The sequence below is a fragment of the Struthio camelus genome, chromosome W (assembly GCF_040807025.1).
Source record: "Struthio camelus isolate bStrCam1 chromosome W, bStrCam1.hap1, whole genome shotgun sequence".
NCBI lineage: Eukaryota > Metazoa > Chordata > Aves > Struthioniformes > Struthionidae > Struthio > Struthio camelus.
In genome coordinates, this window is record NC_090981.1 from 69,454,626 (window position 1) to 69,472,508 (window position 17,883).

Here is a 17,883-nt window from a genome sequence, read left to right on the forward strand (position 1 = left end):
CAACTACAGCAGGTGCTGTGACGGAGAGATTACATCCACTACAAAAAAAAAAAAAAAAACCTGGCCCTGCTTCTGACCTTGGGCCATCACAGCTGCAAAAGTACTAGATGCTTCAGTTGTCCCAGCAGCCAGAAGTCACGGCCCACTCCCTTGGGAGTTGGTGCCCTGGCAACTAATTATTCAGCACCTTAATTTCTCACTTACTCTCTACAGGATGTTTCTGAGGGGGATTATCCAAGTCATAAACATTCCTGCTTTTATGTTACTGGGGTTTAAGCTTAAAACTAACAAAGCCACAACCCACCTATCACAACACAAAAAGACCTGGTTCAATTTTTTCTAGATGTTTGCTGCACTTAAAATTCACATCTCATGTTCTTCCAGTGTAGATATTGTCTAAGGCAAGATGGAGACTATTAAGCAAGTCTGCTATAAAGGGCCAGGGAAGGGAGGGGAAAAAAAACCCACAAGCATTACAGGTCAAGAACTATTGTCTTGCACACCAACTTTTCCATATTGCCATGAATTTAGTGATTGCTGATTTAGACTAGTTTGTGTATGTAACACGCTAGATGAAGGAAAACACCCAGTCTTTTACTATAAAAATACAGACATGAGACAGCTCAAGAGCAATTTTATGAATGGCAAATCCAGACAAAAATTTCGGTTCAAGCAGCAAATGATACACCTACTCATTTTTTTTCCCCCCACTGTAGTAAAAGGACTTAGTTTATTTATGGCTAAAAAGCATTCAGTGACTCAACAGGTTAAATATTTAATTAATTCTATTTGATAACCTGATTACAGCAGAGAATTTGCTAAGAAGCAGCAGCAGAAGAGTACAATGGGCCAGCTGGGAAACATGGGACTGCTCTACTAAAGCGTTCTTCAGCATGAAATGGGAAAGCACTGCTTAAACTACAATTCATCTAGAGAGGACAGTAATTCAGTCAGCATACAATGCTAGAAACCAATTCTATTTCACAGTTACCAATTTCTCCAAGTCATCAATCCGTCATTTCTTGTTTGAAACAGTGGGAAGAACCTTAGTTTTAAAGGCAACGCAAACATCCAGGTGTCTAACAGAACAGTAACTAGAACGGTGATTCAGCACGTTAGGTGTGCATGGTCCCACTATTGTGCTCTGTCTGCAAGAACCAGGGACAACTAACAGTGTGCCTCACAATCAGTCTCAATTTCTGACAATAATTAGAAAAAAAGTACCTTTCTTGCAGTGGAATTTTGCATTCAATACAACATACCTTGCTACTGAATAAATTCAAATAAAACTTTCTTTAAAAGCAGCAGGAGCTAAAAAGTGCAGCGCTTAATATATTTATTCTTAATTGATACTTCATTGAGCTATTTAGATGATAACATCTTCATAACATTCTCAAAAGTCAATATTTGGGAATTTAGAGAGCTTGACCTTCTGATTTCTCCAACAAGAAACCACAAAAGAGAGAACAGAGGTCAAAAAAGAAAAATTACACGCCCCAAGTATTTTAGTCTTAAACCACAGAAATTAAAGGGAGAAATGTTTCTGCTGCTTTTTAAATGCTAGCTTAGGATCTTTGTTTTATGGTGACTTGAGAGTATATATACACCAAAAAAATTTTGTAAAGTGTTCTTGCAGTTAATTAATAGCATTTTCCTTTAAAAAGGGTTCCCTCCCTTTTCAACTAAATTAGTGATTGCATTAACAACAAGCTGCAGTAAGTCTTGTTCTCAGGCAGGCCATAGCATGGTGGTGTGAATCGTTCCTTTCCAGTCATCAGTTGCTTGATTTTCTAGCATTTCATCACAAGGATGGCTACGGTTTGCAGCGCTGGACAAAGCGTGGATAGAGACAGACATCTCTGATATGGTGCCTGTTCAGAATCCAGGTCAGGAATCGTTCTAACCCCAAACCATATCCACCATGAGGACAGGTGCCATATTTCCTCTGTGAAATTAAAAGTAGAAAGAAGATACTAAACATGCAATTATCTAAATAACAAGCTAAATAACACCAGCAGGAAAAAAAAAAACAGAAAAATCATTTTCTGAATGAATGATGGGGAAACTGGATTATGGTCTTCCCAGGCAAGATATTTCTGTTCAGTTTCTGAGGGGGAAAGACTAGAAAAGGAAGCTGAAAAAGAAGTCTTAATGACTCTTTTTCAATCTCATCCTTCTCTCCTCCTGTTAAACTAGGTAGAACTATTCAAATTTGAAGAGACCGACCTGTCTTTATCTAATGACAAGGGCCTCACAAAGGCAGTGAGTGCATTGCAGAAGGCATTACAAGAGGCACATACCAGCATAAGCCTAATGTCTAATGAAGGTGATCTGGAAGGGCAGGGTGCACTGCAGCAAACAAAAGCAATTTCAACAGAACAGAAGCTGTTACTCCATTTTGCAAATGGCTAAACAATCATCTACTTCTGGCCATAAAACTGATTCCAATTTAGACAGCATCATTTTAAAAGGAGTTTAAAAAAATTCAGATACCACGTTCCCCGACAAGCAGCACGTGGACTATTTTACGCACCTGATCAGTGTACCAGTAGTACGGTGTGGGATCGATGCCCTCTCTCTTATAGCCTTCTATTAGCTCATCACTGTCCCAGATACGCATAGAGCCTCCAACAATCTCACCAACGTTAGGCATCAACACATCAACCTACAGCACACAACATGAGATCAAGCTAGCATAAATAAGCTGTCTACAGAAGGTGGAGGAAAAATAGCCCAAACTCAAAAGCATATTTCCGTAACACTTTTTACCATATAATTTTAACTCTCTATGAGGGAGGAAGGGAAGGCAGCTCCTATTTAACTCAACTTATAGACAGAAGAAATCAACTGACCCAGGTTCTCTAATTTTATCTCCAATACCCCTGACAATACTGAACTACAAAAATGCAAGAACAGTAGCATTGCTGAGAACAACGTCCACTCCTCCTGGCTGCCAAACAGCTAGTTTTCAGACAGACTTCGAGAACAGTCAGAGGAGTATTGTCTTTAGATTATTTACGAGCACTTTAGAGTTGCTTTGCTTATTTCTTTTAGCACCAACAAGCCATGCTAACAGACTCCCAAAACGAAATTTGATAAGAATTCTTCAAGTTTTTGCTGTAATTCTCATTCATTTTATGCTCATTCACACAGACGTTCTCATTCTGTTTAGGGGCCTGTAACACTAGGTAAAACACCAACTTACAGATTCCGTAAGCCGGGAATCCTCAGAACAACGCAGCATATAAAAGGACTTTATCTCTGCAGGAAATCGACACAACAGGATTGGCTCATTAATGGTGTCCGTCATTAATCTCTCAGGAGCTTCAGGAATATCCTATGATTAAAGACTTTATTATGCAAAACCAAGTCCCGCAACATATCAGGCAAGAAAGAAACAAAGATAGTTTCAGAGCACTCATACCCACACATTCACCCATTGTACCTAAATTTTGATAACAACCTTATCTTAGAACTCAAGAAACTTTATATAAATAATCATCCCAATGTGTCAGACAAAAAGCTGAGGGGAAGAAACCTAACCTGGAGGGAGATGACTAGTAAACACTGAGGAGCCTCCATTCCTTCCTCCCCAAAACTGTTTTCTGCAAACCTTAAAACTAAGAAGTTTAAGTGCTTCCTTGTTATGCATACAGGCTTACTTATTAAATTCAACTGACCACTTACAGCCATGAGAGTATTTTGTTTTTAAAATTTTCTGACTGAAATTTGATAAACTGTGAAACATCTAGCAAAGTATTTAATCAGAAATTTCATTTTGACCAAATCAGCAGCTTTAGTGTTTAAGAGAGGGGAGGTGGGAAGGATGACGCCACAGTTACACAGATAAGACACAAAACACCAGTGATGATGTAACCATGGCTTGTTAAAACAAACATTGTGTGTTCACCTAAAAAACCTCCTCCTATCCCCCAAAGGTTTAACTCTTTCAGCCAATGGTAACACACATTTCTTAGACTCTGAGTTAAAGTCAGAATATTAGAGGGTTTTTAAAAAAAGAAAAAGAAAAACCACAGTCACACCTGCTAGTTACTTGTTTTTAATCCAGCCAAACACTGCATTGCAGCACTGACTTGTTGTACGCAGCAAGGAAAGGGTAAGGAAGGAATAGGAACATAATCCTTCTCACAAAGAAAGCATCCATCTGAAACAGGGTGGGGAGAGGAGAGCAGAATCCTTATTTCCCTATGGAAAAGCCTTCAAACTGCATTGAATGTAGGGCTCCTTCTCTTCATCTCCCTAATCCTTTCATACAGACGGGAAAAAAAACAGCAGAAAAAATACAAAACAAAAAAAAAAGCACAGAGATTTTGGGCAATCAGTTTTTCTTCAGACTTTACTCTGTAGGTTTTAAAGTTAAGAAAATTATATATTCTCTCCCTACCAACCCTGCTTCTCTTAAATCCTTTTATGACTATGGTGACACCAAGTCCTACTGAGCTCCTTCAAGGCATTCTGCCTTACATAGTGGCAAAAAAGTGAGGCAGGGAACAGATGGACAGATGACAAAAGAGATTTCTATGCCAGTGTTCAAAGATATTGCATGAAAACCCAAGCCCTGCTTACATCCCCCCAGTGCAACTGCAATACAGCATCACTACATCTCCCAGCACAGTCCAGGCCTGAGTTTTACAGCAAAATCCACTTTGACTTAAATGGGACTAGAATTTCACTCATCAGTATCACTCAAAACAGAACAGATTCCACACAGCAACAAGTCCAGTAGATTTATGGCTCAAACACATTGTTCTTCCAGTCACTGACTATTGCTATTTAGTGCAGGGCTATGGGCTTTTGTTTAATTGCTCAAGAGCCTCACAAATAATTACCTCTCCAAACTCATAGTAAGTGCCATCGTCCTTCTTCACATCATGTTCCTTTAACCATGCGATGGCATCAGTATAGTTCATTCGTCGGAAAGGACGTTTAGGGGGCTGGAAGCCCTGCAAATAAGGACAGACATAAAAACGATTAAAAGCCTATCTTTAAGAAAGATATTTTTCTAATTGATCAGCAAGTCTATTTCCAAATTTATACACGACTCTTTCCAGCTCATGCATCAATAAATGGTTAATTAAAAGATCAAGCTCAGAGAAGTGCTGAAGCAAGAACCAAAACACAACTGTCTACCAAATGCAGTAAAGTTCACAGAACAGATGCTGAAAAAGATGGTAGGAGAAGGAGAAGAAAGTGTTTTCAAGGCTGGTGCCTTTTGTGAATCCATTGCATACATGGTCAGTTTAACACCTATTCTGCAGAGGCTCCACACACAGGGCCACAGGGTACTAAGCCACGACAGAACGTTCACACCTTCCTGCACACAGAACTGTTTCAGAACCTGCCACAGCTGTACATTTGTGAGACGTTCACAGGGTGGCTTGTGCCTGTGCTATTTCCTACCGCTTGCCCCCATCTCAGCCCAAATTTAAAACTGAACCCAGCAGTAAGAATGTAGTGTTTATCAGGAAAATAATTCATAACAGCTGGGGATGACAGAGCCTCTAAAGCCTATGAGAGAAGAGTTAGAGATGGAGATAACATGGTTTAAGAGACTGCTGACTTTCTTTGCAGAGACGCAGACAGTGCATCTCTAACAAAGCAAGACAGATTTACAGAGCTCCAATTTTCACAACAGAAAGTAAAACACTGGAGTTGTGCGATTGCTCCCTTGTGCTCAATCTGCAAGTACCTGCTGGTCAACACTACAAGCTCTGGGACAGGTTTTTGTTCCACTGGTACAGTGCACATTACAATAAAATCCTAGCACGTGCTGGCTCCTGGACCTTACCAGCCCACAACTTCTCACACCACAGGCCCCTGCTCCTGGAAGCATAGTTATCAACCTTGCAGTATCATCACTCTTTTGATATCTCTGAACACTGCTACAGAAGTAAGCAGAGCTCCCTGCCTTTTCCAAACGGACAGGCGTGCTGACCACGAAAGGCTAAAAGATCAGGCTTTCTTGTCTATTCATGACTGTTTTCCACGCTGCTGCCTACCGGGTTTATGTCAAACAGTAAGCTTGCTGCAGGTGATTTCAGAACTCTGTCCACTACATCACAAACCAAGTTCTCCAGACGGTCCAGCAGGTCCTCAAAACTTATAAAAGGACATTCAGCTTCAATGTGAGTGTATCTGAAACACAAGGCCATCCCATTACAAAACCACACATAAACAAGTTATCTTCAGCTATGGAAAAAAAGCCTCAAGAGAAAGAGCCTCCTTTGCCCCCTTTCCATTTCTCTCGCTTCTAAGTTGTAAAGGAAATAAGGCTGTAAAAAAAACTGTCAATGAAACAACAGTATCAACTGTTGCTTCTAAATAGCATTTTTAAGAAGTTTTTTCCAGCCACCCTGTTTAGCCCAAGTCTTCACTCAGTAGATGTCAACACATTATGACCTGCTGGTCATTCACTGAGACAAGATGCTGCCCCAAAATCACTTCTGATCAGTCCTTCCCTATTAGCCTAATGCCATCTTCTTACTGTACGTTCCATCATCCAACTGTCTGCTGCTTCCCTGCTTTATAAATTCACTTATACATGCATAATAAATATGTGCATTTTCTTCATACTCTGCCAAGTGTCTGCGTGTCCTGGATTGCTCAGCTCTGTATGACTGAGCAATACAAAAAACATCTCCTAATGCTGGAAGGCAGGTCTCCAGGTAGAGCTGGGATGATTGCGTCAAGAATGCCTCTTCACCAAAATAATCCAGCTTGAATAGGGTTGAGCCTCCTTCAACCTGTGTTTGGACTAACGTTGGTGGTGTCACCTGTTAAAGAACAGGACCGTCATTACTTCAGTGAAGAATTAAGTACAACGATGATAACGTGCAAGGGCAGTGATGTAAGACACATTCTTCCACAGCACCATCTAGCAGCTTTTGTATGTAAGCATACAAGTACTTCATTCTGATATCCTTCAGTAGCCTAAAAAGTAGCATGCAGGTTTTTCATGAATCATGCTGTAACACTTCTATGTAGACACTTCTGGGGCACATCTTTGGAGATCTCAGGCTATGCCTATAAAAGCAATCATAGTTTCCTAACAAACAGTTTTTCTTTTGCCTATTTTAGGTCAATCAGAAAGTCTATACTGTTCTTCTAAGAATAAGATGACTCTGAAGAAAGGCGATTAAAGAAGTCATTTGCAGACAAAGAAAAAGATACTTACTTCATAATATCCATTGGCAAAGAAGTGATCCCTGAAGGCTTGTACTACCATGGAGCGCACCTTGAAGATTTTGGACATATTCTCGCCTCGAATCATCATATGCCTGTTGTTAAGCTGCACATCAACCTCCGAATCCTCATTGAGCAGATTGTCAGCTCCTCCTGCTGGGGCTAGACCGATAAGCTCCCAGTAGTCACAGTTCAGCTCATGGCCTCCTGGAGCCTGCCAATTTGAAGAGCAGTAACAATTTTAGAAGTCCACTTTTTGCCACTTGGATGTCACCATGTGGCATCTTGACAGAGATGTTAATCCTTCCAGTTTAAACCAAAGATGCCAAAACCCTTCTAAATGCAGTCATTTTCAAAGCGGCTGGTTCATAACCCAGTTGTACCACTCTAGTCATACCACCTTGAAAAGCACCATTTGTAACCAACCCATCACGAGTCTTTCAGACTTAACTGCAGGATTGAGTGCTATTGCCAGATAATTAAAAGATAAACAGAACACATCTAGAACCTTAAGTGTAATGTATCATAGAGAACGGGGTTCATTCAGCAGGAAGAACAGAATGCTAAGCGGACAGGGGGAGCTCCTTACTATCTTCAACTACTTAATGGGTGGTTATAAAGAAGATGGAGCCAGGCTCTTTTTGGATGTATCCAGCAAAAGGACAACAGTCACGAATTGCAGTAAGGTGCTTTCAATTGGATATAAAGAAAAAAAATCTTCACAACAAGGATGGTCAAACTCTAGAGCATGGGCCTAGAGAGACTGTGCAATCTCAATCCTTGGAGAGTTTCACAAACTCACTTAGAGCCTGTGTTAGGCCAGGTTGTCCTCTTTAAGCAGGAGTTGGGCCAGATGACCTTCAGAGGTCCCCCCTGCAACCAGAATCATTCTATGTTAGCTTACGCAGGCACAAATATCTTCCCATATGCCTTTAGGAACATCACACCACACACAGTGAAGAGTCCTCCCATATATTAGAAGACAGCGCCGATTCAAGATTGCAGTACAACATTTGAAATATTTGGTTCTTTGTACTAGTCGAGACACATTCTGGACAGCAAACTCCAAAAGAAGTTAAAAAAAAAAAAAAAAGCTGCTTTGATCAGGACAGGGGAAGAATTAGCTCACTATGTATATGGGTACCTTTGAGTTTGCCTGTCAGAGACACCCGAGCAATCTTTCTGCACTAGGCAACATTTCACTGCTATGTGAGAGCAAGAAATTTCATACTAATTTCCCCCATTCTCGTCCCTACTACATAAGAAACAGAGGTCCCAGACCCAGGGCTGAGCCCTGTCCGGCTGCCTGGGCTACAGAACTGACCTCTGCACTTCTGGTGCCAAAAGTTCCCCTGTCTGAACCACAGGAGAGCATGCATTCATTCCCCAAAATGCACCCTTCCTCCATATTTTCAAGATATAAATGCAGTTTTACAAAAATCTAACAAACAGATTTTTGACTCACTGCAAACAACATACAAATCTGGTGTTTTTGTGCACTGAAAGCATTATACTCTTGTGATGAGACAAGAACACATAAGCAATGGACTCTAGTTAAACTGAGCTTGTCGCTCTAACCTTAAGTAGAGCTCTTGGGGATAGGACCTGAGTGGCAGGGAGAACTAGAAAAATTAAGCCTATCCAAGTCTCATTTGGAAGACCTGCCAGTAATGACCAACAGTACATGGCTTGCAAAACAATCATCTACAAAATACCACACAAGAGTTCCGCTTTGACCGCATATTATGTACTATGCAAAGCCACAGAGGGAACTACTTTGCTCAAATACTGTCTAATGCCTCTTGGGAACACTGTCTGAAACTGCACAACAATGCTCCAAGATGTGATTTTGTCCAAATATACTTTTCTCTTATCTTCTGAGAGTTAGTAAACTTACTCAAAAGAACTATAGACTATAGAGTGTCGATCCACAAGAAAGGGAAACTAACTCTCACTGCTATAGGTGATGACAGTTTTGAGCATATATCTAAAGGAAGAGGTAAGCTTACAGAACAGCAAGATTAAATGTTGAGATTTACAGAATAGATGTACATTACTGCTTTGCTTTCTCTTTCAGAAAAAAAATAGTGCCACAATTAGCTATCAAAAGTCCATGTCTTAAAGAAGACTACTTAAGATTTAATAAAACAAATGTGTCCTCAGCTTCCTTGCTGTTTCTGCATTATAACCTAGGTTTTGCAACACAGATGCACATTTACTTTTGTCTTTCAGTCACCTGTGTCAGTTAAGACAGAAGCCTTAAGGTAATTTTGACTAAACACCCTGATATAGGCCTATGTGTTCTGATGAGTATTTTGAGTCACTATCCCAGATAAGGGGTCCCAAAAGCTTCTCTGGTGCCTTGTTTGAATGCTTTTTATGGGTCATTCTTCACACATAGTTCCTTAACATGGCTTTAGCCAGATTCAAACAATTTCCTGAACAGTAACAGTCTGTAGATCGCAACTATGAGAGAGGTATGAAGCATAAGGACCATCATATTTTGAGGGTTAAAAATCACATCTGCCCAGTTGCTAATCTGAGACCACCATTAGGAACAGTGTTACAAAGCAAGTTAACAAATCGCCTTGCTCATACTCCTGCACTGGAGGACAAATGAATATCCTTACAACAAACAACATATTGAGATGTGCTTGTAGGCTCTTCACCAAGAGCTAAGCCCAAGTTCTTGATCTCATAAAATAAAAACTGAATACACCTTATTCACTAACCTTTCCTAGGAAAAATTAAACAATGCCATTTGTTTAATATAATTTTCCATTGATATACATCCTGTAGATATTTTATAGTTATAGAGTATCAGTGGAAAATTGTTTCAGGCGAAAGGTAAAGTGGAACAGTTGCTTGGTTCACACCCAATCACACACACACTGAACTGCAGGTGTCAGCAGCAGCTTTAGGAGGTTTGGGTTTTTGGTGTGTTTTTTTGGCTTTGTTTTTTCAACAAATTCCCACTGAACTCAACCAATAATTATGTCCACCTCTGCTTCTAATCCCATCAGGAAGATGATAAACTGTTACAGAGCAGAAGAACCCAAACACACAGCCTTATCTAACACCCATACCTGCTTGCCTTCAGGAACAAGGTTCAGCATCCCATACACTGCAACACTGCTCTCTGTAGAGAGAAGTAGCCCATTGTAACACTGACACTACAGACAGAAAAAGAAACAAAGACACAGTTGAGATAATTTTTTACTTTTCCTCCGCAATCTAACTGAATCATGGACAAGATTAAGTCATAATCACTTCTATTTAGTTTTCACACTGACAAAAAAAACTCTAGTGGTAGGAGACAGAATTTAACAACAGTAAGATTTAATCAGTAAGTTTAGGACAGTTTCCAATGGTCTATATAAAAGAAAAACAGATGAGGTATGAACTGTTCATGTATTTAAAAACAGAACAGAATTAAATCATGGCAACTCACCAGTTCATCTGAAAGGACACACTGTAGAAATCCTGTGCCGTCTCTCAAAACAACAAACATCAAATTTTTTCCTAGTTAAAAACAGAACAAATGCAGAGAGCCTCAGATTTATTCACTGATCCATTGAACAGACTCACTCCAAGAAACATCACTTACTGGCATACATCTTACTATCAAAGGACTGTGATCATGTTAAAACAAACAAAAAAGATGCTCTAGGTAAACACTGAAGCGTTAACTCAGTTATAGGAGCCTTTCACCGAATCACAGAATGGCCAAGGTGGGCAGGGGCCTCTGGAGATCGTCTAGTCCAACCTCCCTGCTCCAGCAGGGTCACCTAGAGCATATTGCCCAGGATCACGTCCAGGCGGGTTGTGAATATCTCCAGCCAAGGAGACTCCACTACCTCTCTGGGCAACCTGTTCCAATGCTCTGTCACCCTCACAGGAAAGAATTTTTTTCTCGGGTTTAGATGGAACTTGCTGTGGTTCAGGTTCAGTTTCTGCCCATTGCCTCTTGTCCTGCTGCTGGGCACCATGGAGAAGAGACTGGCCTCATCCTCTTGACAACCCCCCCCTTCAGATACTTGTACACGTTGGTCAGATCACCTCTCAGTCTTCTAAGAGGTGATCTTCTTTCACAAAACTGCATTTTATATAACTTGAGCTAAAACAAGCTTCAGCTAAAACAAGCTTCAAACAAACATCAAGACTAAAGCCTGCTCCAGCCCCAACGGGGTTGGGATTGCACTGCCATACCATGACCTCAGCAAATGCGCTCAGGTCCAGAGGGACTACAAGTGTGTTTGACAGAACTGATGAATGCACAGGCCCAAGTCACCGCTCACATGGGGAAAGTGATGTCACCCTGGTTATCCAATCTTCACAAAAGCATCCAATTAAAAAAAAATCTTTTTTCTAGGAACCAGAATCATCAAAAGAAGCAGAACCAAAGATAATTAACTGGTCAGGAGGAATCAAACAGCATTTATGCTAAGTTTCCAGATTTTGATAGCTACTGAATTTTTCCATCTTTTTGCATAGCTTTGATAACCTTTAAGTGCTTGTGGTTTACCTTGCCTACGTAATCTGTGAATCCAACCAAAAATCTTCACTCTTTGGCCTCTGTAAGCCTCCAGAGCACCAATCTTTACCTGCAGAGCAAGGAATAAAAACAAACAGTCACCTGGAGAAGAGTAAATCACCATTTAGATGGCGTTTTCCACATAATTACTTAGAATACATATAGATATGACATTCCCCTCCCCAAGACATCTCCTCGCAGCACTTGAAGGGAAGTTCCATTCAAGGTATGAGCTCAGCTGGCAACTCTAAACAGCTGTTTAGGAAGGAAAGAGTATTCTATCCAGTTACATCAAAGGCAGCACGTTTGGGCAATACTTGCAGACTTCACATTGAGCCTATTCTATTCAGCAGGCTTACTCTGCCATGAAGAGACTAGAGACTGTAAAGTCCTCGATCAGTCAAGAAGCTCACTTCGCCTTTGGCCAAACAGAGAAGTCAAAACACTTTAACAGCTCACACCTGAAGACCAGAGTGTTCAGGTACTACTGGAACTCCAAGATACATTAAGTCACCAGATAACTTAGAAAGGATTCCCAAGAAACATTTTCCAGGGCTCTGAAGCGTGAGTGGACTTCCCTGGAAGAATCTCTAAAAACATTCAATAGTCAAGTTCAGTTAGCAGTTCAAGAAGCAGAGGACGTCAAATCTGGATCTGACATAGGTACATCTACACACGTAGCTGAGGTACTAACACTGCTATGGTCAGAACAATTAATCCAACAGGCACCTTTGAAAGACCAGGCCTTACTAAGACTGCTGGATTCTGGCAGTCTAGAAGAGCTGGCAACTGATTTCAGCACAGCTGGCTACAGCTGCTCCTTTCACAAACAGCAGCCATGAGAGCGCAAGGCTCAAACCTTCCACACATGCTGCACCGAGCCTGTCCAGAAACATCACTCAGCAGCACATGTAATATCTGCTTACTAAAATTAAGGCCTGCACAGCGCCACCAAATCCAGCAGGACTGTAGAAATAACCACATAAGAACTGTACGCCATATCTCAACAACTTATGTTCTCTAGCTAGCAGTGTTTCTGCACTCTCTACTACATCAATGATCAACTAATGGGAGCAAAACTAATTAACTTTTTCAAACAGAAGCATGGTCTCTACCAGTAGACAGATATGGACACAAAAACCTGAGGCACGAACCGATGAAGCTCAGGCAGCCGTGAAAAAGATGAAAGCCATATACTAGAAGACGCAGATAACCAGAAAAACAAAATTACACTTATGGTTAGCAACAAGATAGCAGCCTTCCACAGCTGCCAGCACCACAAAGCAGGGTCAGAACCAATGTCTGTGCAAACAAAAGGCTGTAACTAAGGCCACGTATCAAGTACACTGGATCTTACTCACACATTTTGGCTCTGGAAGACTAGGATCATTCTTGATAATAACTTTCTTAGCTTCCTCTAGGTTCTTCTCCCTTCTCAAGAGATCTTCTACCTGGTTAAAAAAAAAAAAAAAAAAAGGGAAAAAAATTAAACAACTGTTGCCAGGCTTTATAAGATTCTCACTCTTCGCAGTTACTGGAGACTATAACGTACGCTTACAGACAACACGCATGCTGAAAAGCCTTGACATTAACCCTACTAGGGCCTAACCTAGTAGGGTAATCGTCTCATCAAGTCCACGATGAGGAACTATACACAGATGCATTCCACGTTTTTTTAGAAAGTCTAAAGGCAATAGATTGCAATCATGCAAAACTCATCCAGTTTCAGTCATTTGCTTATCCTAATCTAAAAAAAAAAAAAAAAAAAAAAAGCAAGTTGTAAATAACCTACATAGAAAAAAGAATGATAGAGGGGAGGAACAAACTAAATGTTTTCTTTGGCAGGTAGGACTGTTTAATGTTTTTGGGAAACAAAGACGGCACGCTACTTCCAACTCGGCATCATCTGCAACCTACCTCTTTCTTCTCCTTAGCTTCATTCTTCATTTGTTCCTTCTGCCACAGTTTTTTGGTGTTCTTCATCTGTGACTTTGAAATAATGCTCCATCTCTAAACGAATCCAGAGAGACAGCAGAAAATAACAAATTATGCTTGTGTCCCTTCACACAGAGGAGCATTAAAACAACAATTTCTACTTGAAAGCTCTGTTACAGTACCTCATTTTCTTTTTGCGAATCCACATAAATAGTAGGAAACGGTTCCTTTCCTGCTGTCATTAAAGCCTAAGGGTGGGGGGGAGGAGGGAGGAGAGAGAAGGTGACACAGTGAATAGCACTGTAAGTGAACTAAAGCCATGCTGAAATAGAGCAGACTAAGTCACGAGAGACAGAGAAGATAATCTACTTCTGCTCCTTCTGGCCAGAATTCAGGGGTAGGGGGAAAAAAGCTATAAGATTTACACCTAGGAGTACATTACATACACAAGGCCAGCCACTTGACCTAAGTGCAACTGAACTGTAACTGAAAAGAAATAGCATATATGTTTTCTGCAGTTACCTTTAAAACAGTTTTGAATGGTTTCTTTTGTGTCCCATCACCAGCGGAATCACTGCCCTCTCGTTCAGAGACATACAGCTCTTCTGTAACACAGGACAAATACAGACGGCTGCTTTAAAAAGTACTATGACTACATTCAGGAAGAAACTGGATGCACACAATGATTTAAAGTCTTCAAGATGATCAGCAGTGATAAACCTTCAAAAACAACTGACAGTATAAGACTTGGTTAACATTTCCCATTTTAAAAAAATCAGCCCATGCAGTAAGTGAATTATGTCAGAGTTTAAGAGACTTCCAAGACACTGAACTCTGAAAAGTTACTGGCTAACATCAGAAACCAAAAGTGAAAGAGCTTCTTATAAAAATAACTTTTTCCTCGGTCAGCAGGAGGACGACAAGTTGAGAGAAGTCAGACAGCTCAGCTAAACGTCCAGCTGACTCATAACCAAGAAACGAATAATGAGTTACAGGAACTGAACATAACTCCTCCTTCTTCCACACCCTAACTACAAAGAAAAAACCAGAGCACAAGATCTACTTGCTCCAGGACCCACAAAGCACTTCCACGATCCCCTGCTCAGGTCTGGGCAGGTGAACCTTTCCGTTAGAAACATTCTCCTCAAACGGATGGAAACGCAAGACACACTTATAAGAAGCTGCCATAACAAGTGACATCAGTGTTGTGTTTCCTACTAGCAAAATCTACCCCATTGAGTGAAAAACCGAAACTAATCTTAGCTTTTAACAGGTACATTCTCGGGAAATGCCTATCCTAGGCGGACACAGAACCTAAAACAGGAAAAGGCAAGGAATTTCAGGGCAGCAGGTTGCGCAGACGGTACCTGAACCGGATCAAGGGCACGAGCCGCGCTCCGCAGAAGGGCCCGGCAGCCCCCGGCCCGGCGGGTCCTGCCGCCGCCTCCCCGCGCCGCCGCCGCCGCCCAGGGGCCCCGAGCCAGGCTCGGCTCGGCTCGCCCCGCCGCTGCCTGGCCCGGCCCGGCCCGGCCCGGCGAGCCGCCGCCATCTTCTACCCGACCCCGGCCCCAGTCCCGCGAGCCGCCGCCATCTTCTGCCCAGCCCCGGCCCCCATCGCGCCGCCGCCGCCGCCGCCGCGGCTCCACTGCCCGGGTCCCGGGCCGGGCCAGGCCAGACCAGACCAGACCTGCGGCGGCGGCGCCGCCGCCGGAGCACGCGGCCCCCCGGGCCTTACCCATGACGAGCGCCTCCGTCCTGCCGATGACTTCGCCCGCCATGCTGCCGCTGCTGCTGCTGCCGCTGCCGCCTCCGCCGCCGCCGGTTGCGTCAGCCGCCCCGCCCCTTCCGGCCCCGCCCCGGCGCGGGGAGGGGAGGGGAGGGGAAGGGAGGGGCCCTTCAGCAGCGCGCGCCGGAGTGGCGGTGGCGCCGCCCGCGGACCGGACCGGACCGCACCGGACCGCACCGGACCGGACCGCAGCGCTCCGCGCGTCGGCCTCTCGCCTGAGGTCTGATGCTGTCCCTTAGCAGCGACTACGGCTTGCTCAGCAGGCCCGAGGAACGGAGGCATTCTGCACGCTGTTTCCAGGAGTGAATTCAGAGTATTTCCCTGCTAGAATTTACTACCGCCTCAACAGACTCCGGAGGGAAAGAGTCCGTCCCTCTGTTGCACCTGATCTCCAATCTTTGCGTTAGTGCAGAAACCTGTGTAAGTGCCCGTAACCCACCTGGCTCCGCCGGGCTCCTAGAGGTCCGCAGGGGGCTCCAGGCTTCCTTCGTTTCCCCGCGTGTTGTCCTTACCCGCCTGCACAACCCGGGGTTCTCGCCTGGCAGCGCTTGCGGATCCCAGACAAGCTCTTATGAGGGACTTAACTCAGGAGAAGCGACCCGAATCGCTGTCCAAGGCGCACTGGAGTTCAGTCACTTAACCTGCAACCTGGTGAGACTTTCGGCACACTTTATCAGGTCTTCGGACTCATTTGAGGGGAAGGCGGCACCCGATTCTCACAGAGACGTCTTGGTTTTCAGTGGCCATAAATCGTAGCAACCTGTGTCCACTTCTGGGCTCCCCAGCACAAGAGAGACATGGCACCGCTGGAGAGAGTCCAGCGGAGGGCTACAAAGATGACGAGGGGACTGGAGCACCTCTCCTATGAAGAAAGGCGGAGGGAGCTGGGGCTGTTCAGCCTGGAGAAGAGAAGATTGAGAGGGGATCTCATCAACGTGTACAAGTATCTGAAGGGGGAGCGTCAAGAGGATGAGGCCAGTCTCTTTGTGGTGCCCGGCCCTGGGCAGAAACTGAACCACAGGAAGTTCCATCTGAACCTGAGAAAAAACTTCTTCACTGGGAGGGTGACTGAGCACTGGCCCAGGTTGCCCAGAGAGGTAGTGGAGTCTCCTTCCCTGGAGATATTCAAAACCCGCCTGGACGCGATCCTGGGCAATATGCTCTAGAGGACCCTGCTGGAGCAGGGAGGTTGGACGAGATGATCTCCAGAGGTCCCTTCCAACCTAAACGATTCTGAGATTCTGTGACCCTGCTGGAGCAGGAAGGTTGGACTAGATTGTCGGAAGCAACGGGAGACATGCTCATCCGATGATGATCACAAGCCTCAGTTTATTTGCACATTTTCATGACTTATATAATAGAGTTAATTAGCTCATACATATTGCAACAGCCAAGCTCCTTATAGGTTGCTAACATTAGTTACTTATCATGCCCGACAGCCAGATGCGGTCAGCCTGTTTGTACCGGCATTTTTGCTGATACAAAACCTAGCCTCAACCCCACATCCGCTCAACCAGACACTTCCCCAAATCCACGCGACCCAGGCGCGTTTCACATTGCCTTCTGACACACAGTTACATCCAAGCAGTTCTTGCAGCCGTGTCTTCATGTCTCTCGTCACGTAGCCGACTTCCCAAAATACCTTCCACACTAGATGATCTCCAGAGGCCCCTTCCAAGCTAAACCATTCTGTGATTCTGTGATTTTACCCAGCAGTTCAGCAGGTACCAGCTGTTGGAAGGACGGGTGAGAAAGAGGGTTGAGGCAGAAAGAACAGGAATCTGTCCTGCCAAGGAAAGGGATATTGCTATAGAACAAAAAGCATCATCTTTGCATACCTGCAGAGCCTGAATGGCAAAAGTGAATCCAGTAGGGCTGTTTTGGCCTTGAATGCCACATCTGCTCCTACCTGAATTCTCAGGAATTTAATGAAGCAGAAAGGACTTAACCCACCTGTACGCTTCAGTTAACGTAAATGGCTAAGAGTTTTAACTCAACATGAGATGCAGCAATTTGAGCAAGAGCAATCACTTCAGTACTCTATCGTGTTCAAAGGTACCCTGAAGGGAGAAGGTACCTGATGCAGTCAGCTTTTTCCAGCAAGTGTGCCTTCTTTCACGGAGCTCTCTCTCATCAAGTACTGACATTGCCAAATGTGCCAAATCTGACTCGAGCTCAAGATAATGACAAGAAAGATTCTCTCATTAAAAAGTCTCTTTCCATCTCCTAATACAGACCACGCTCCTCAGTATTCTGTTTAAAACGCACTGTCACCTTTTCAATACTACCTGTTCTTCTCAGGTAACATCCTCATCTTGCACTTGGAGATGCAGGGCACTGAGTATTTGGAATATTCATTTATGGTAGTTCCACTGCAGACACTTCACCTCAACGTTGTGTTTGATCACATAAGCTCTGTCTTTTC

The 17,883-nt window shown here is 43.3% G+C and overlaps 1 protein-coding gene across 1 annotated transcript; it reads right to left on the reverse strand.

Annotated features, from left to right (window-relative positions):
* Positions 1 to 617: 617 nt before the first annotated feature.
* Positions 618 to 15,809, reverse strand: NARS1 (asparaginyl-tRNA synthetase 1). The gene is made up of 15 exons (XM_068925429.1): positions 15,408 to 15,809; positions 14,195 to 14,277; positions 13,855 to 13,920; positions 13,655 to 13,747; positions 13,099 to 13,188; positions 11,729 to 11,807; positions 10,655 to 10,725; positions 10,290 to 10,376; positions 7,196 to 7,417; positions 6,595 to 6,794; positions 6,021 to 6,156; positions 4,851 to 4,964; positions 3,206 to 3,337; positions 2,534 to 2,665; positions 618 to 1,945 (listed from the first exon to the last, which is right to left on the reverse strand). The coding sequence occupies exons 1-15, from the start codon at positions 15,448 to 15,450 to the stop codon at positions 1,814 to 1,816; spliced, it is 1,680 nt and encodes a 559-aa protein (XP_068781530.1). The 5' UTR covers positions 15,451 to 15,809; the 3' UTR covers positions 618 to 1,813.
* Between the last annotated feature and the right edge of the window lie 2,074 nt (positions 15,810 to 17,883).

Coding starts and splice junctions, on each gene's coding strand:
- NARS1 (XM_068925429.1), bottom strand. CDS start 15,450: ATGGCGGGCGAAGTCATCGGCAGGACGGAGGCGCTCGTCATGG. Junction 7,418..10,289: donor TTGTTCCTGAAGGCAAGCAG/GTATGGGTGTTA, acceptor TCAAATTGGCAG/GCTCCAGGAGGCCATGAGCT. Junction 6,157..6,594: donor ACACGCAGACACTTGGCAGA/GTATGAAGAAAA, acceptor CTTGTGTTTCAG/ATACACTCACATTGAAGCTG.